Source organism: Nematostella vectensis, chromosome 13 (assembly GCF_932526225.1).
Source record: "Nematostella vectensis chromosome 13, jaNemVect1.1, whole genome shotgun sequence".
Classification (NCBI taxonomy): Eukaryota; Metazoa; Cnidaria; class Anthozoa; order Actiniaria; family Edwardsiidae; genus Nematostella; species Nematostella vectensis.
The window spans coordinates 4,614,108-4,634,432 of NC_064046.1; the positions used below are offsets into that span (position 1 = coordinate 4,614,108).

Sequence of the window (20,325 nt, forward strand, 5' to 3'; positions counted from 1 at the left end):
TTATTGAAAATACAACGGTTTATTCGCAAGGAAACATCAAATCCACGAATGAAGTCTGATACGTTATTGACTGAAATTGACTAAATTATCGACTATTCGATTGAAAATATTTTAGTTACTTGTTTGAATTAGCCGATGGAAATGGATGCTTCTATGACTCGGCATTGAACGGGAGCATAAAATGGCGGCGTGATTGGCCTTCTTTAAAAGTCATTTGACTTCTTAGTGCAAGTCGCCTAGCCACTAGAACATTGTTTCACAATGTAACAAAAAGTTTTGTGTCACATTTTACCCAAGGAATACTGATTCAGGTTGTGTTACCTTTGTAGTGAATGGCTTGCGTATGCTCCCTGAGTCTGTAGCTTTAGACAGATCTCACGAGAGTGGCAGAGGCACCCCACACCTCCCCGCTGGGGATGATGACGCATCTGATGGCTCAGATTGGGACAGCTGGGAGGATGAGGATGAGGTAAGTGTAATACCACCTGGGGGGTGACATACACACCCCTCACCCCCTGCTTGGGAGGATGATAAGAGCTTGGAGATTTCCTCTGGCTGGGTAACTAGAATAGCTGAACAGGACATGGATGTGGTCGAGTAGCGAATAGTTTTTAAAGTCATTGAGGTGAATAATTAACAATTATTCGCCAAAGGCAAAGTGAATAGCGGCGAGGGGACTATCCACCGCTATTCGCTGAGCCTGAGGAGAATAATTGTTTTTGTATATACTTGGCGGGGACTGAACAAGACACATTTTGCTGTTATTATTTTATTGAATCTCCAACTTTGTTTACCTTAATGGTCGTGCGAAACGAGGTAAGTTTATCGCTTCTGAGAGTGGTTGATGTTCGTATCTTTTTTAAGGTTTTGCTCGCTCTGAACATTAAGGGCACCAAATCCATTCTGTTTTTCCACACATTGCTTTCAACCACCACGAAATACAGAAACTCCAATGAAGACAATATACGAATTTTGACCAACATTATTGTAGATTCCCGTTTGACACGTCGTTTTCACGAATTTGATCGTAGAAATTATTTTTTTCGCTTATGCAGGCCTAAACTTTGAGTTTTTCTTCGTATAAAGTGACGATTTGCTACATTTGTTTATCGCAAATAAAATTTCAGAAAACTTTGAATTTGTCGCGTGCGTTGCAAAATCATTTCGGCGGGAAAATGTCAAAACACAGGGAGTTTGAAGCCGATTTTCCGTAAAGGACAATGAACTAAATTTTAGCAAAAATGCCGTTTTAACGTGAAGCTCGACAATTTCGGGTGATAAAAGCAAGCTTTTGTACGGCAATTTCACAAATCGACTCATTATTCTGAGTTTTAGCGGTGAATACTGTTTCATTTTTCCGAGATAGCGAACCAATCAGAGAGTTCCCGTCGAGTATATACTAATGATGTTTAATCAGGAGATGGTGAATAAGATGATGGTGAATCAGGAGATGATGAATCAAGAGATGATAAATCAGGAGATGGTGAATCAGGAGATGGAGAATCAGAAGATTGTGAATAAGATGATGTTTATTCAGGTGATGGTGAATAAGATGATGGTGAATCAGGAGATGGTGAATAAGATGATGGTGAATAAGATGATGGTGAATCAGGTGATGGTGAATAAGATGATGGTGAATCAGGAGATGGTGAATAAGATGATGATGAATCAGGAGATGGTAAATAAGATGATGATGAATCAGGAGATGGTGAATCGGGAGATGGTGAATCAGGAGATTATGAATCAGGAGATTATGAATCAGGAGATTATGAATCAGGAGATGATGAATCAGGAGATGGTGAATCGGGAGATGATGAATCAGGAGATGGTGAATCAGGAAATTGTAAATAAGATGATGGTGAATCGGGAGATGGTGAATAAGATGATCGTGAATCACAGGAGATGGTGAATAAGATGATGGTGAATCACAGGAGATGGTGAATAAGATGATGGTGAATCAGGAAATTGTAAATAAGATGATGGCGAATCGGGAGATGGTGAATAAGATTATTGTGAATCACAGGATATGGTGAATAAGATTATCGTGAATCACAGGAGATGGTGAATAAGATGATGGTGAAACGGGAGATGGTGAATAAGATGATGGTGAATCAGGAGATGGTGAATAAGATTATGGTGAGTCAGGAGATGGTAATATGGTGAATAAGATGATGGTAATCAGGAGATAATGAATAAGATGATGGGGATCAGGAGATGGTAAATAAGATGATGATGAATAAGATGATGGTGAATCAAGAGATGGTGAATAAGATGATGGTGAATCAGGAGATGGTGAATAGGATGATGGTGAATCAGGAGATGGTGAGTCAGGAGATGGTGAACTAGGAGATGGTGAATCAGGGGATGGTGCTATAAAATAATGGTGAATCGGGAGATGTTGAATCGGGAGGTGGTTAATCAGGAGATGGTGAATAGGATGATGGTGAATCAGGAGATGGTGAGTCAGGAGATGGTGAACTAGGAGATGGTGAATCAGGAGATGGTGCTATAAAATAATGGTGAATCGGGAGATGTTGAATCGGGAGATGGTTAATCAGGAGATGGTGAATAGGATGATGGTGAATCAGGAGATGGTGAGTCAGGAGATGGTTAATCAGGAGATGGTGAATAGGATGATGGTGAATCAGGAGATGGTGAATCAGGAGATGGTGAATCAGGAGATGGTGAATAGGATGATGGTGAATCAGGAGATGGTGAATCAGGAGATGGTGAATCAGGAGATGGTGAATCAGGAGATGGTGAATAGGATGATGGTGAATCAGGAGATGGTGAATCAGGAGATGGTGAATCAGGAGATGGTGAATAAGATTATGGTGAGTCAGGAGATGGTAATATGGTGAATAAGATGATGGTAATCAGGAGATAATGAATAAGATGATGGGGATCAGGAGATGGTAAATAAGATGATGATGAATAAGATGATGGTGAATCAAGAGATGGTGAATAAGATGATGGTGAATCAGGAGATGGTGAATAGGATGATGGTGAATCAGGAGATGGTGAGTCAGGAGATGGTGAACTAAGAGATGGTGAATCAGGAGATGGTGCTATAAAATAATGGTGAATCGGGAGATGTTGAATCGGGAGATGGTTAATCAGGAGATGGTGAATAGGATGATGGTGAATCAGGAGATGGTGAATCAGGAGATGGTGAATAGGATGATGGTGAATCAGGAGATGGTGAATCAGGAGATGGTGAATCAGGAGATGGTGAATAGGATGATGGTGAATCAGGAGATGATGAATAGGATGATGGTGAATCAGGAGATGGTGAATAGGATGATGGTGAATCAGGAGATGGTGAATAGGATGATGGTGAATCAGGAGATGATGAATAGGATGATGGTGAATCAGGAGATGGTGAATAGGATGATGGTTAATCAGGAGATGGTGAATAGGATGATGGTGAATCAGGAGATGGTGAATAAGATTATGGTGAATCAGGAGATGGTGAATAGGATGATGGTGAATCAGGAGATGGTGAGTCAGAAGATGGTGAATCAGGAGATGGTGAATAGGATGATGGTGAATCAGGAGATGGTGAGTCAGGAGATGTTGAATCGGGAGATGGTTAATCAGGAGATGGTGAATAGGATGATGGTGAATCAGGAGATGGTGAGTCAGGAGATGGTGAATCAGGAGATGGTGAATAGGATGATGGTGAATCGGGAGATGGTGAATCAGGAGATGGTGAATAGGATGATGGTGAATCAGGGGATGGTGAATAGGATGATGGTGAATCAGGAGATGGTGAGTCAGGAGGTGGTATTACCAAGATGCGATGATGTACGACTACCTATGCCGCTGGTCCTCACTGTGCATTTATTCTCTTTCTCACCTCTCAGGACCATTCAGCCCTTGTCGCTGTATTTGCTGATTTCCTTCAAAATTTACAAACACTTTACGACGCTGAATCAAAACAAGGTAAATGTACCTGCAATATATTGCGAACACTCATCAATGATTTCCCGCCTTTGAGCCGCTTTCTGGCTGCGTCATTCAAACTGTGTTGGAAGTCGTGGGTGAGAGTTTGCACAATGTTGAAAACTGCAGTAAACTCTCTTTACTGCCAGACTGCTAGCCGTCTCTCCTTTGGCGGAAAGTCCCGTAATTAGATGCGACAGTAAACTCTCTTTACTGCCAGACTGCTAGCCGTCTCTCCTTTGGCGGAAAGTCCCGTAATTAGATGCGACAGTAAACTCTCTTTACTGCTGGACTGCTAGCCGTCTCTCCTTTGGCGGAAAGTCCCGTAATTAGATGCGACAGTAAACTCTCTTTACTGCTGGACTGCTAGCCGTCTCTCCTTTGGCGGAAAGTCCCGAAATTAGGCGCGACAAGTGTAAGCGTAAGAGTAAGTGCCGAAGGCGAGAGAATTCGCCAAAAGGTTTCTCCGGACTATTCCCGAACGATCACCCATCCTAGAGGGAAACCTGGCCCCCCGAAGGTTTACGGACTACGGAAGCGAAAGGACAGACAGACTCGCAGGCTATGAACTGCTGATATGACACGGTAGAGCGTGTATGTACTGACTTGGCTCTCTCTGTATTGCTGATATGACACGGTAGAGTGTTTATGTCTGATATGACACGGAAGAGCGTTTATGTACTGACTGTGCTGTGTTTCGCAGGTCAGTCTTTGTTTATGGACCAGTTAAGGTGCTGTGGAGGGGCGGAACGTAGAATAATCTCAAGGTATGCAATAGATGCCCTGGCTCCCAAATGCCGCAGCACCTACAATTATGACCTTACACTATTGTCGTACGAGAAAAATGAAAAACACATTTCCTGCATGTGCTTCGGGCCTAAAAAAACCCTACATCGTTTGACCCAAAGAAAAAAAAACATAGCATGACACAAATATGCTGCAAACCAGTGACCATTGAAAAAATACCGCTCAAAACGCATCCCTACCTTTTAAGGGTTAAATGGTCAACCCTTTATATAAACTCTTAAAACTTTCATACTTCGCATATGCTTCTCTATGTTTCTGGATCACTAAAGCTATTCTTTATTTTTCTTTTACCTTTCAGTGTGATGGAGTCGCACAATTCTACGACCAGTGGAGTCTGCAAGTAGCTTCAAACAAGGACTCGATAGCTCATCGCGTGTCGATGATCGATCGTGACGATCACATTGAGAGCTAGCTTATGATAGTCTAGTTTATCATACTGCAATGTGAACCAAGCATTGGTCGCAATAGGCCATTCCAGCTATTACTACAACTCATTACAATAGACACCTACCTCAACCTCAGAATGCAGCGCGCGCCTTCTTTCGCTTGCACCAAATGTGGTAACTTTGTGATCTCTTCTCATAATTTGTCTTCCTTTATTCGTTGAAAAAATGACAACAGCTGGTTGACAAGTCTCTTTAAAACCCATTTTTAAATCCACCCAAAACATACGTTTTACGTTAAACACACTTCGCCTGGGTGGCAGCGAAAACTTTGATGTCCTCGATAGTCCGCCAGTAAATGTCTTGCCATGATGGATTTTGTCGAAAACCGATGAGATGCAGCCTAGTTCCAGGCGTTCTTACCTGGGTTTCTAACCGGGCTTCATGTGGTTAGATTTATGACGTCACAGGAAGCTCGTTCCAGACCCTAAGCTGCCTCACTTTCTATCTCCAAGGACAGGAAACCCGTTGAGAACGCCTAGAACTGTGCTGGTTGAGATGCATCGTTCACGTAGTTTCCTTGTACGCTCTGTCGTCGTTGCCAAGGCACCCATTGTCGGGATCGACGTTTTTATATTCATCCCTTTGGATGAGTTACAGCGCGAGAGAAGTGAATGTTTTCAACGCGTTTTGCGTCACTGTATGTAACTATTGTATCTTGTTATTTATACTTGACATTGTTGCCAAGTCTGGTTTACCCTAATAAACTGATTACAACATCAGTTTACATGTTTAGTTTTGTATGCTTATTTCAAATCACTTCTTGGCCGTTTATAAGGGGCAGGGTCAATTGTGTGATCGTGCCGTTCTAGTTGGGTCATTGGGCCGCTAATTCCGGGGGGGGGGCAAGGTCGTCCTAGTTCGGGTGGTAGGGCAGTTGGTACGGGGGGATCGGCCGTCCTTAATCGGATGGTAGGGCCATTGGTACGGGGGGATCGGCCGGGTCATTTTGTAAGGGTGGTATGGACGTTGGATTTGGGAGCGCAGGGTTGTTGGTACGGCGATTGCGGTCGTGCTATTCCGGTGGTTAGGGGCGCTAGTATGGGCGGGAGTTTCGTGCTATGGTCGCTGGTACACGTCCCTTTTTTTTATGGGTGGGGTGGGGTGGGGCAGGGTGTTATAGTACGGGTGGTAGGGTCGGGTAGGTCTTGATCACCTGAATGATAGAGTACAAGTATGTGTTAACACACAGGGGCCATTAATCTACCAAGCAAGAGTGTACGCGAAATCGTGCAAAATATGTAGAATATTTTCGCCTTGTCGAATAAATGGAGCGAGGCAAATGCGCTTTAAACGTCAAAAAAGCACAAATCCTTGTTTTGAGTCTCTTCAGCTTAGAAAAATCGAATCGAGAGCTTCCGTGTTTGGCTGTGGTAGGAACGAAAGAGCGAGCCTGGAGCTACCGGAAGTGTTCTCTGCATGCAGAAGCCTTCGCTGCACGATACAAGCCAACTGAGCGCTCAGTATGGGGGCAAGAGTAAGGCAAAGAAACGGGTTATAAATCCCACGAAAACACTCTGATCTCGCTCAAAATGACCGAAAAGGACTATCTTCCTCTCACACAAAATGTAGTAAGAGGACTCAACGATAAATTGTATGAAAAAAGGAAAACGGCAGCCCTCGAAGTTGAACGGTGAGTCCCCCAGTGTCATCCGCTGTTCCGTGTTTTTAGAAGATTCATTTGATGTTGAAATTTTGGGTATATTTCTCGTGCGAACCGTCTCAGCCCTGTTAAAGTTGTTGTTTTCTTTATTGAATGAATACATATTTTAATTGCCGCGAAATTTGAAAGCGCTAGATGCAATTGTGTGAGCATAAGTGAACCGGCAACAAGTGCGAACACACATTCTGTCTGTTCTTCAAGATCGTTTCGCTTCTTTTCGCAGCATGGTCAAAGAGTTTGTCGCGAACAATGAGGTGAAACAAATAAAGAAACTAACTCAAGTCTTGGCCGAGGATTTTGCCGTTTCACATAACAGTCATGCCCGCAAAGGAGGTTTGATAGGACTAGCGGCCGCTGCGATTGCCTTAGGCAAGGTATGTTACATTAAATTACACTTTCATACAGTACATCGCTCCCTTTGGGACGAACACGTTTACGGACATATCGTAGACACTGTGTTATATCTAGTTGTTTTTGGCGTGTCAGATGGGACCGTAGTGACCACTTGTCATACTATAGTTTTCATCTGTGCCTATTTATTAATTACTATTTATACTTACACGTTATATTCTACATATTTTGTGGCCAATAACGGTAATAAATTGGGCCAAAATTAAGAACATTCCCGCAGTGTTTTGACAAGTCAAGATCATCTGCAATTATAATTTATTTTAACCCAATAAGAAAAAAAACAGTTATAGAACAAATATAGTACACAAACTACAAAAAGTGTTGTTTCATACAATATTTTTATAAGCACTTTCTTTTATAAGAACGTTTAGCCTGAGATGTCACCAAATTCTAAGAACATGCTTAGAACATATCTATGCTCAGATAGCAAAAAATATTATTCTTTTGTAAGTATGATAAGTATGAGACATGCGTTGCAGGATTATATTATGATCATAATAACCATAGATATCATTGTTGTTGATTATGAGTGTAATTCACTTTCTAATACTTCATATAGTATTATACTTTTATACACTGAAATTTAAGAACTTTTTCAGCCTTTAAAATGTTCGAAAAATAAGAACGGCCCAGCCTCAACTGAAAAAATAGATATTCTTTAATAAACACTAACCCATCAAAAACTGCTCAGGAAAAGTTATTTGGGGAGAGTGGAGCACATTTAAATATATTTTTAAAAGCATTCTACATTTTATTCCCATATCATCTATAAATGGAATCACTGGTGATCCCAGTGTGTAAATGTATGGGGCCACTTCCTGGCCAAGACATATGGAAAGGATCTTTGTCCAAATATATCACTAAATTTTTTTTCTATGAATTTATATGCTGTTATTGCTCTCACAACTCAGTGACTGTAATAAAAGGTGTTTACTTCAAAATTCGGTTGTTTTTTGTACAATAAAGCTCTACAAAATCAAATCTACCGAGTGAAAAACTACAACATAAGACAACGAGGAGCCCTATCCTCGGGGGGCCCATAAGATAAATAACGGGCCACAGGGGGCCCAAAACAAATAATATTATAACATCTCCCTTCTCAACAAAGTGTTAGGTTAAGTGTTCAATAAATGTTCTTAACAATGTTCAATAAGTCTTTGTGGTTTTTTGATAACCCTGCCAGATGCTGTGCTCATCGGTGTCGTCTCGTGTTGCCTCTCAGAAGACTTTGGTGGTGTAGGCGATGCTGTCACATTATTGCTTAACTGTGTGGGGTTGTTGGTACTTTCTGGTGGTAGTTGAGGAATGGCTGGTATAACAAAAGGACTTGTGCTCATCGATTGATCATTAGGTGTTGAAATGATTTGTCGTCGATTTCTCCTGAAGACACGCCCACGCTCATCTCCTAATAAGTACGATCGGGGCAATACTTCTGCTTTCCTCCACTCAGCCTCCCGGTTTGGACGGATACGCACCTTATCTCCAACTTGTAAAGGAGGGAGATCATGACTATGACTATCATAATACTTTTTTGAAACACTCTGACGATGTTTCAATGTCTTCACAACTTGATTTGGGTCAACAGGCTGAGGCAGTAGCAAACGTCGATGAGTCGGTAGTTGGGTACGTGTTCTCCTACTCATTAGCAGCTGAGCTGGAGACACACCTAAGTCATCAAAGGGTGTATTCCTGTATTTGAGTAATCCTTCAAAAGGATCTTTGTTGTCAGCAGCCGCTTTCTTTAAAATCCGTTTTGCGGTCTGAACTGCTTTCTCGGCAGCTCCATTTGATTGTGGATACTCTGGAGAGCTTGTGGTGTGACGGAAACCCCACTCATCTGCAAACTTTTTGAACTCATGTGAACTATTAAAAAGGTTTCTAGTGTTACTGTACTGGGAGCCATTGTCGCTCAGAACTTCCACCGGGATCCCAAACCTTGCAAAAATCTTCTTTAAGTTATTGATAACACAATTAGCAGTGGTTTGGCGTAACAACTCAATCTCAAAGTACTTTGAATACAAATCGGTAACAAGCAAATAGGAATGTCCGGCATATTCAAAGATGTCAGTACTGATCACTTGCCAAGGCAATCCAGGAACCTCACGTGGTAGTAGGGTCTCTCTTGGCTGTTGGTTTCGGAAGGCATTACATATGGAGCAGGAACTAATCTTGTCTTTGATCTGTGCAGTCATTGAGGGCCAGAAAACATATTCTCTTGCAAAACTGAGACTTTTGTTCTCACCCATGTGTGCGCCATGAATTTCTTCTAGCACCTCTGCCCTCAACGATCTCGGGACAATGATTCTGTCTGCTTTGAATAACAAACCATCTTCTACGCTAAGTTCCTCTCTAAAACTCCAGTATTCTCTCGCTAGCTCATCAAGTTGATGTTTTTCTGCTGGCCAACCTTTAACGACATATTCCATGACCACTTGAGAGGTAACATCGCAGTTTGATGCTTCCTTGAATTTTTGCAAAGTGCTTGAATCTACACCAAGACTGTCAATTAAGTTGATTCCAATCATCTCTTCTGGTTCACTAACTGGTTTAGTGTCACTAACTGGGGCTCTGCTTAAGCAATCTGAGATGAATTGTTTCTTTCCTGGCACATAACGAACATCAAGGTCATACTTTGTCAGCTTTAACAACATCCTCTGCAATCTCGGTGGTGCTTCATTCAAGGGCTTTTTGAAGATGGCTTCTAGTGGTTTGTGGTCGGTTTCAACTACAACACGACGTCCATAAACATAAGTATGGAACTTTTCAGTTCCCCAGACAATTGCCAGAAGCTCTCGCTCGATGTTGGCATACCTTGTCTCAGCAGGTGATAGTGTTTTTGAGCCAAATGCTACAGGTCTTTCGTCCTGCAGAATCACAGCACCTAATCCCGTGCCACTTGCATCAACATTAAGCACTGTCTCTTTGGTGTTGTCAAAATAGGCTAAAACTGGCGCTGAGGTAATGACTGCTTTGAGCTTGTCAAATGCATGCTGTTGAGGTGTCTCCCATACGAATGCGGTATCATTCCTTGTTAGCTGCGAGATAGGGCCCTGGAGATCAGCTTTATGTTCAATAAATTTATCCAGATAGTTTACAGTTCCTAGGAAACGTAGTATGCCATCTTTATCGGTCGGGGCAGGCATCTCGTTGATAGCTCTTACCTTTTCAGGATCAGGCTTTAAACCGTCTGCAGTAAATAGGTGTCCAACGTAGCTGACTTCAGGAACTCGAAGTTTGGCTTTACGTGGATTGAACTTTAGACCTATCTCACGGCTCCTCTTCAATACTGCAATCATCTTGTCATCTAGCTCACATTGATTTCCACCATGTATCAAAAAGTCGTCAACGATTATTTCTACTGGTACTCCTGCGAAGAGTCGGTCCATCTCTCGTTGGTAAATCTCGGGCGCGGAACTTATGCCGAATGGGAGCCGCAGGAATCTGTATCGACCCCAGGGGGTATTGAAAGTCAGGAGCTTCGAGCTTTCTTCGTCTACTGGTAGTTGCCAAAAACCGCTGCATGCATCCAACGTTGAGAATATTTCAGCACCGGTGAGTTTGTTGGCAACCTGTTCCACTGTGGCCATCGGATAATGGGGTCTCTTGAGGGCTCTATTGAGGTCACGTGGGTCTATACATATTCTGATGTTGTCTTTGGTTGGTGGGCTTTTCTTTTCTTTGCCTTTTCGTTTATCGATTACTAACATCGAAGAGACCCAAGGGGTATGTTCTTCTTCTTTAACAATGATCCCATCTTCTTCCATCTCTCTCAGCTTCTGTTGAGTTGGGTCTAACATGGATACTGGGATCTTTCTGGGTGCGTGTATAACTGGAGTTACTGCAGAGTCTACCTCTAGGTGTACTTTGTTGGGTAACATTCCTGGTTTGTTACTGAAGCAATCAAGGTAATCTTTCAGAACAGGGTCACTTGTGAGGGTTGTGGTACTTTTGCTTTGTTCTCTGGACAAGTCGATGTTTGATGTTTGTGCTGATGGTGAATCTAGCAATGTGAGATCCATGAACTGTAGGACTTCAAGATCAAGGCAAGCCTCACAACTTAGTAGTGGGGTGAACTCTCCATCAACTACAAGATATAACAGATCTATCTTTCGATCTTTGTACTGTGTTGGAAGGCGGACACATCCTTTAGAGTAGATGGGCTTAGTCGCAAGCCAGCCCTTCAAAGGCTGGTGTACACGTTTCAACGGCTTGTTGGTGATGCTCTTGTACAAGTTGTAGGGGATGACAGTAGCCTCCGCACCCGTGTCTGCTTTCAGTTTGACCTCTTTTCCTGCTATCATGACTTTTATCAGGCTCTTTTTGGGTTGCTGGTTCTGTAACACGCTTCCGACTTCAATGGATCCAAAGTATGTGTGGGTTTCGTTGCTGTCACTTGAGTCATACTCCTGTTCCACCACATGCACTTCTGGATCTTTTTTCTGTTTGTTTTTACACATCTTTGCAAAATGGCCTGTTTTGCTACAAATCTTGCAATTCCTTTTAAAGGCTGGGCATCGTGTTGGGTGTGCAAATGAATGGCGATATCCACAGAACTTACAAGACGGCTGTTCTTTCTTAACTTGGACTGGTTGCACAGACACTGTTTTACTTGGGACTACTGTCTGTGGAACAAACTTATACTTCTGCAGCTCAGTCGCCTCATAAGTTCTGCAGTAATCATGCGCGGTTTGTAGGGTAAGGTCTGGCTTTTTCAACAACTCCCCTCGCAATTCATCGCTGGTTACTCCCCCCACAATACGGTCTCGTATCAATGAATCTCTAAGTGCTCCAAAGTCACAGTTTAATGAAAGCCGTTTTAGCTCACTAACAAAGTTGTCAATTCGTTCACCCTCCTTTTGGTTTCTAAGATTGAAGAGCAGTCGCTCATAAATGACATTCTTAGCTCCTCGACAAAGTTCATGGAACTTTCGGCACACATCACCATAAGATTCATTACTCTCGCCTGCAGTATACACAAAGTGGCTATACTCTTCAATTGCACTCGGTCCAGCACAGTTAAGTAACAAATTAACTTTTAACTTATCTCCCTTGTCGTCCTTTCCTTTTGCAACCAAGTAAATTTCGAACTGCATTAGGAACTTTCTCCAATTTTCTGATGCATTCGCATCCAACACCAAAGGTCCCGGAGCTCGATGATACATTTCCCCACTTTCGGCCATCGTTTCCTTGTTTTGTCGACTTTTCTTTAACAATTAATATTCTCCAGTGGTTAACCACTTCTGACACCATGTAATAAAAGGTGTTTACTTCAAAATTCGGTTGTTTTTTGTACAATAAAGCTCTACAAAATCAAATCTACCGAGTGAAAAACTACAACATAAGACAACGAGGAGCCCTATCCTCGGGGGGCCCATAAGATAAATAAGGGGCCACAGGGGGCCCAAAACAAATAATATTATAACAGTGACCATGTACTCTTTATTGACAGGATGCAGGGCTGTATCTGAAAGACTTGATCCCTCCTGTCTTGTCCTGCTTCTATGACCAAGACAGTAGGGTTCGTTACTATGCATGTGAGGCCCTCTATAACATTGCCAAGGTCGCAAGAGGCTCTGTTTTGCCGTTCTTCAATGAGGTCTTTGAGGGACTCAGTAAGGTGAACATTTGTTATTTTGATCAACTGAGCATCAAGAGGAAGTACCAAGCTCCTAGAATAACTTAGGGTCTAAACATTTTACCCTCTATTTGATAGGAACAGGGCCTGCAAATAGAAGGTTTTGTGGGAGGGTGAAAAAGAAAAGCGAAACAAGCATATATGTTTTCAGTTTTTCTTGCTAAAGATGCAACCACAAAGAAGTTCCTTTCCAAAAGAATATTGCAAGTTCCACACATATTTGAGCTTCACTGAGTCTGTACTGTACACCATTTCTTAAGCATAATCTCCTGCTTGAAAACTCTTATGGATGTTACTGCAATTGTTTGCTCCAACCTACCTAGATTAATAGAAAAGTTGTGTAAATTCCCACCTCCTTGTTATTTTGTTTAGTTCGCAAAAGTAGACCTTTTAGGGGTGTCAATGCACCCTGCGCACACCATCTAGTTATTGATCTAAGGGATTATTCTGTGATTTCCAGAAACTTATGGAGCATACTGTAAGCTTACAAACATTACATTTGCAAGATTTTGTAGGATTTTTGTGGAATGCTGATAGCCAAACTGTTGTAACAGCTGGTTCTAGAAAAGATGCCTTTTGAACCCAGAGATGTTTTACTGAATGGAAGTTGATTGGTTTCGGTTTCTTTTCTCATTGAAGTTGGCAGCAGACCCTGATCCGAATGTCAAGAATGGGGCGGAGCTTTTGGATAGACTTGTAAAGGTAGGGTATAAAGGTCCAGGAAGTACAGTGGTAGCTCCAAGCAAGGTATCTACAGTAGCATCTTCCTGTTTACAATAGCACCTGATCAATTTTATTTCACAATAGGATATAGTGACTGAGAGCTCCTCGTTTGATATCATCTCATTCATGCCGCTGCTACGGGAGAGGATCTACACAGCAAACCCTTATGCTAAGCAATTCCTGGTATCATGGGTAGGTCATATGTTTTTATATTACATTACGTTCCCTCTTAGAAGTCTTCATTTGATAATTTAAGAAAATTTTCTACATGGAGATTGACACATGACAGAAAGACAACAAAGAACAAATGTCTCCCCTTTTCTAGCTTTCTGATAGCAGAAACTGAAAATAGAGGTTTTGCTAATAAGCTTCACCCATCCTAACTCTGAGGTTGAGAAAAAAAAAACTGATCTGCTACCCGACTTTACTTGTTTTTCGATAAAGGAACAATGGTTGTATTACTGCATCTAATTACTTTCAATCCTAATTTTTTTTTAGCTGAGAGTACTAGATTCTGTCCCTGAGTTGGATTTGATCAACCATCTTCCTGAGTTTCTGGATGGCCTTTTTGTCATATTCAAAGACAGAAGTGCTGAGATCAGAAAAATGTGAGATTTACAAATTTGATGTTATTAATGATGAATGGTTGGAAGATGCCTCGTGTAGAGGGGTGCAACAGGAGTTTTAATTCATTTTAAAAGTGTTAACTTTTTTGTGTGTGGAAGTATTAACTGTTTAACTGTTGTCACGATTGACTACTCATAAATTAAGTGTTGATTGTTAAACACAGTTGAATATTGTCCCTTTTGACTGTTTTTTTACTGTCATTTTTATTTCAGGTGTGAGGCTTTACTTGGAGAGTTTCTTAGAGAAATCATAAAGTCTCCACAAACTGTCAACTTTGCAGAAATGATCAATATTTTGGTTCTTCACTCGCAATCAGAGGGTGAGTGTGACTTTAGCCCGGAAGTTTGCGATGTACCTACACACTGCACTTCTAGGGACCACCTGCACAATGAGCCATGCACTAACACACTGCACCACACAAGCTATACCTTGGGACCACCTGCAAAGTGAGCCATGCACTAAAACACTTCACCACACAAGCTGAACCTAGAAACCACTTGCACTGCTAGCTATGAACTAATATGATTTGTGTTTGCTGTTGTAGATGAGGTAATACAGTTCACTGCGTTGTCTTGGCTCAAGGAGTTTATCACACTTTCTGGCCGTACAATGCTCCCATTCTGTGCGGCTGTTATCAAGGCGGTCCTTCCCTGTGTGTCCTATGACCAGGACAAACAGAATATCCTAAACATCCTATCACATATGTACATTTGACTCGTAAACACTAGTTTATTCATATTTTCAAAGCAAATTTCAGACACAATTTATTGACAAGACCTAAGTGAAATTAGAATTGCCAGTTAACATTTCATTTTGTTAGCTTCAAAGGTGATTGCATCTGCTCATAAAAAAGATAAACAACTGAGTTTGCTTGAGGGTTACTTGATGGTGTGAGATGGTGTCCATAAGTAGAGCTGTTTGCAAGCTTGGTCAATTATCGCTAAATATGGCAAAATTTATTTGAAGAAATGAATGCTGAAAGCCAAGTTGCTGCCTCTGATATTGTCTCTGCCTCTGAAGGTTAAGTTCAGTATGAACTATGCTATATATACTTTAAATCACAGTGTGAAACATTTCTAAAATTGATGTAATAATTAGAGTTAATTAGAAAAAAAGGCATTTTAGCAGTATGCAGACCTATTTTGAACAGAGAGTTAAGATAGAGAATCATAAGCAAAAAATAGATCCCTCTTAGCCTCTTCTTGAGTTTAATGGCTACCTCTCGGTTGAAACCAATTGATCCTTGACTTTTCTTTACATATTAAAGAGGTTGCCAAGGCTGTCAATCAGAGTATGATGCGTCTTATCACCGAGGATGATGACAAGGAAGCAGATGCCATCTCAATGGAGTGTGATAATGATATAACGGTGGTTCAGGTTCATTTGGACCTTGGACCTGTTGTGGAGGTCCTTACCAAACAACTGACTCACAAGTCCATACAAACAAGGATCGCCATGCTTAGATGGGTCCTGTTGCTACACATGAAAACACCAAATAAGGTAGAGATCACTCATGCAAACACCAAATAAGGTAGGGATCACTCATGCAAACACCAAATAAGGTAGGGATCACTCATGCAAACACCAAATAAGGTAGGGATCACTCATGCAAACACCAAATAAGGTAGGGATCACATGAAAACACCAAATAAGGTAGTGATCACTTATGCAAATACCAAATAAGGTAAGGATCACTCATGCAAACACTAAATAAGGTAGGGATCACTCATGCAAACACCAAATAAGATAGAAATCACTAATGCAAACACCAAATAAGGTAGGGGTCACACATGCAAACACCAAATAAAGTAGAGATCACTCATGCAAACACCAAATAAGGTAGAGATCACTAATGCAAACACCAAATAAGGGAAGGATCTTGATGATTGATTGATTGATTGCTTGAGGAGATCATTTTAGACAATTGTTGCAAAAGCTTCATTTGCTCATCTTGGGATTGATTTCACTCTTCTGATTTCACTCCTCTGATTTCTTTTACGTTTTTGTGGTTTCAGTTATTTCTACAGATTGAGAAGCTGTTTCCTGAATTACTCAAAACATTGTCAGATCCATCAGATGAGGTATGTTGACTTATATCACTGTCCTAAGTCCATGACTTCTCTTAAGTCTCACTTCATTTATTGGTCTAGGTTGTACTGCTTGACCTTGAAGTATTAGCTGAGATATCTGCGTCAGCTGCCGGTCCCCCTAGGAACACCCCACCTTCCCCTCTCACCCCAGCCTGGTCGGCAGGGCTGTCTGACGCATCCCCTCCAAGACAGCTCAACAAGTACTTCCATAAGTTCATGCACAGTCTTATGCTACTGTTCCGGACAGAGCGGAAACTTTTAGAGGAAAGAGGCTCCTTCATACTCAGGTGGGTGTCGACCAATCACTCCTCCCTTATCAGACACGTACATTGAGGGGTGCTTAGGAAGGCCTTCCCCTGCCATGACTGCCAAAAAGAGAGTCATTTCTTATTCAAGGATTGTCAAAATATAATTGATAAGTTTGTTTTGTTAACTATTACTTTACATCAATCAAAGTGTAATTGTTTTTGTTTATTCAGGCAGCTTTGTTTATTGTTGAATGTCGAAGATATTTACCGGTCGCTGTCAGAGATTCTAATCCAAGAGGAAGATCTGCAGTTTGCTGCTCTGATGGTGCGCTACCTGAACATGATCCTTCTAACGTCAGGAGAACTCTTTGATCTCAGAATGCAACTCAAAGATCTTCAGACTGCTGTGAGTTGCTGCCGTCTGTACTCTGTGTTTCTTCCTTCTCTTTGTTTGTCTGTCTATGTTTGTACTGTTTTTCTGGCTGCTTGTCTGTCTGTGTTACTGCCTGCGTGTCTGTCTGTGTAACTGCTGTATTTTCAATAAAAAACAATAACAAAGGATTAGTTGTCTGTCCGTGTTACTGCCTGCCTGTCTGTCTGTGTACTTTCTAGTTTTTGTAGTACAAGGGCATAAAATAGTGGCATGATTGTCCTTCGTTATCACCTTTCCCATCAGGAAAGCTGCTCCCTGTTCTGCTGCCTGTATCAATCCTGGGCGCATAACGCAGTGGCGACAGTCTCCCTGTGTCTTCTTACACAGAACTACAAGCACGCCTGTGACCTGCTTATGATTTTGTATCCTTTGGTAAATTTGGTATCACCACCCCCTGGTATTAGTATTTGGAGTATCACAACCCCCTGTTTTGTTGTTGTTGTTGTTGTTTTGCCAACCCCCAGATATCGGATTTATTATGGCCACCCTCAAGGTATTATTTTTGTAGTATTTGTATGTCATTTACCTTGACACTTGCTACAGTGGTGATTTGGAGGTTAATGTGGATTTCCTGGTCCAAATAGACAAGTTGGTACAACTCATAGAATCGCCCATATTTACGTGTAAGTGAAGACAAGTTGAAGAACTGATAGAGTCAATTCTAAATTAGTTTCTATGAGAATTCATACCTCAAAAGAAACAAAATAAGACTAGCAACTTATTTTTACCAAAGAAAGTCAATCAGGCCGCCATTTTATGCTCCCGTTCAATGCCGAGTCAGACAAAGCATTCATTTCCATCGACCAATTCAAGCAAGAAACCAAGATATTTTCAATCAAATATCGTTAATAGCGTATCAGACCTCACTTGTTGATTGTTATTTCGAGGTTTCATTGCGATTAAATCGCTATATTTTCAATAATAAACAACAACAAAGGATTAGTTGTTTGACATTCTTTAGTGAACACAGATAGTTGGGTTTACCATAGTACTAACTATAGGTTTACAAACGTCCCCGACCTCGCTACGCCGTGACACTTGGTCACGTTGGTCACAGTTATCAGTCGTGGTTGGATGAAAACGACACAAATGTATCAAACGTAAATCCAAATGGTTTAGAATTTTTCATTGTATTGTGCCGTCACTGTCCTTGTTAAACCCACTACGCTGACCGAAAGTTTGTAATTATAATTTGCACAGTAATGTGATATTTTAACCACAAAATTGAGGGATTTCTTCCCATTTCTATTCCAGACCTTCGCCTTCAACTATTGGATACTGGGCGTAATTACTATCTGCTGAAATCTCTGTACGGACTTTTGATGCTTTTGCCTCAAAGCGATGCGTTCACCACACTTAGGCATCGACTGGATTGCGTGCCTAACGGACGAGTACTCGCAGACCAGACGTCAAGGTGAGATAGCTTTGTATGCTCACTTATCAGGCTTGTATCACAAGCGCTTAATGTAATGAACTAGCTAACTAATATAATATTAAGCTTATATAATATTAAGCGTTAGTATTACATTAAGCCTTCCTTCCTTGCCTTCCTCTCTGTACTGAACAACAATTCCATGAAATGGAAATATAAATTTTATAAGGAGTAATAAATCGACACATTATTGGAATGGTGTGTTTTACACCTGTTTTACTGACGGTTCGACTTTAGAGCATTTTTGTTGTACTGCTATACTGTTATTGTAGTAAGTGTTGTTTTTTTTGTCTTGTCTCGCTTGTGTGTCTGTGGTGCTGCTGTTACTGTTGCTTGGATGTGTTAATGACGTTACATATTGTCTTTGTTGTTTTGTTATTGTTATTATGTTAAGGCTGTGTCGTTATCGTTGTTATTGTTTAGGTTAAGTTGAGAGCGTTGTTGTTGCTAAGGTTACTGTTGTTGTCAGCTCTACTTCAAAGTAATAATTGCTCTCATCTTCTAGTGATCAAGCGCAGAATGATATGGAGACGCGGGAGAACGTCCAGCGGATAAACTTCGAAGAACTCAAGCAACACTTCAAAGCTGTTCAGAGGAAACACCTAATTGCGAAACATAGAGGCTCAGAACACCAAGCCAGGAACTTGCTAAACGCTTGAAGAGACGATAATTCGGCTGTTCGGATGGTCTGGACCGGACACGTCCGTTAACCAGGGCTTTCCTAAATGCTTGAAAAGGTGAAAACTCAGCTGTCCGGATGGTCTGGACAGAACTTGTCCGAGAATCAGGCCAAGGCTTTGCTTAACGCTCGAAGAGAAGCAGACTCTGCTGTTCTGGAGGTCTGGACCTGACATGTCTGAGAACCAAGGCAAGCATTACACTAAACGCATAAAGAATCGAAAACTGGCAACCGACGTGTCCGAAAACCCAGGCCAGAAACACACTGTGCGCATGAAGAGGCGATAATTCAGCTGTCCGACTGTACTAATGAAAATACCTGAACCCAACTAACTTTGCACCGGACATATCCTTGACCAACAAGTACTACGCAAAGGCTGAGGTACTATGATGTCTTGGAACGGTGACGACCGAAGACAGCCTCCTCCGCCTTACTTACAAATCCTCTCAAATTTTTCTCATTTAAGCGGGCCTTGAGCTGGGTGGTTCTTTCGAACCCTCCCCCTCCCTGACTTACGTGCCTAAATGTATGAATATTTTAGTGGAGGGGGTGGGGTTTGTTGTGTGTGTTGGGGGGGGGGGGGGGGGGGCGGCGTTTAGCGTATGCGGTCTTACGAAACAAAGCAAATTAACCTGAGAAAATGATAGTGTAGCACGAGAAATTACCTGACCAAACTATTTGGATTTCTGTCAAGTCTGACGTCCCGTGTGGATAGCGCCAACATTGCGCAGCATTTCTTGACAAAGATTATGTAGGCAAAGTCTTTTAACGATGTTTTTTTACATGGGGTTAGATATCTTGAAAGTGACAAAAAGAGGAACTTTTTAAATCTTATGGAATAAATGATAAAAAATTAAAAGTTTGAATAACGTGTGCTTAGAGTAGTTTTCGTAGAATAGAATAAAGACATACATATTTTGCTATAGACAATAGCAAAAATGAAAAAAATGTATAAGCTTATTGCGTCGAAGTACGCGCATTTCCATAATAAAGTTTTGAAAAAATAATTAACAGCCCTTTATTATATTTTCCTCTTCCAAACGCTAGAATTTCTCATCTGCGTTTAACGGGCATGTCATTTTACCAAAGAACAAATGGAGGAGAGGAGTAACAAGTAGCCAAAAGCGTTAGGAAAATACAATAAGTGAGCTGCAAAAGGAAATTTGTATATGAAAAACATGCCATAAAG

General features: G+C 41.4%; 2 protein-coding genes across 4 annotated transcripts in view; both read left to right on the plus strand.

Moving 5' to 3' along the window:
* LOC5501449 overlaps positions 1-5,917 on the plus strand; it is a 34,049-nt gene extending 28,132 nt beyond the window's left edge. For all 3 annotated transcript variants that reach the window (XM_048720662.1, XM_048720663.1, XM_048720664.1), the window contains 4 exons: positions 330-469; positions 3,867-3,945; positions 4,649-4,712; positions 5,051-5,917. In XM_048720662.1, the coding sequence (XP_048576619.1) occupies positions 330-469; positions 3,867-3,945; positions 4,649-4,712; positions 5,051-5,096 (329 nt within the window). In that variant the 3' untranslated portion in view covers positions 5,097-5,917. The remainder of the gene's footprint in view (positions 1-329; positions 470-3,866; positions 3,946-4,648; positions 4,713-5,050) is intronic.
* A 674-nt stretch (positions 5,918-6,591) lies between these two features.
* Positions 6,592-20,143, plus strand: LOC5501448 (protein VAC14 homolog). Its single transcript, XM_032369747.2, has 16 exons — positions 6,592-6,828; positions 7,082-7,232; positions 12,719-12,886; positions 13,544-13,606; positions 13,712-13,819; positions 14,126-14,235; positions 14,467-14,573; positions 14,799-14,933; positions 15,513-15,754; positions 16,270-16,335; positions 16,405-16,631; positions 16,824-16,998; positions 17,269-17,387; positions 17,569-17,648; positions 18,280-18,439; positions 18,963-20,143. The coding sequence occupies exons 1-16, from the start codon at positions 6,728-6,730 to the stop codon at positions 19,114-19,116; spliced, it is 2,166 nt and encodes a 721-aa protein (XP_032225638.1). The 5' UTR covers positions 6,592-6,727; the 3' UTR covers positions 19,117-20,143.
* The last annotated feature ends 182 nt before the right edge of the window (positions 20,144-20,325 follow it).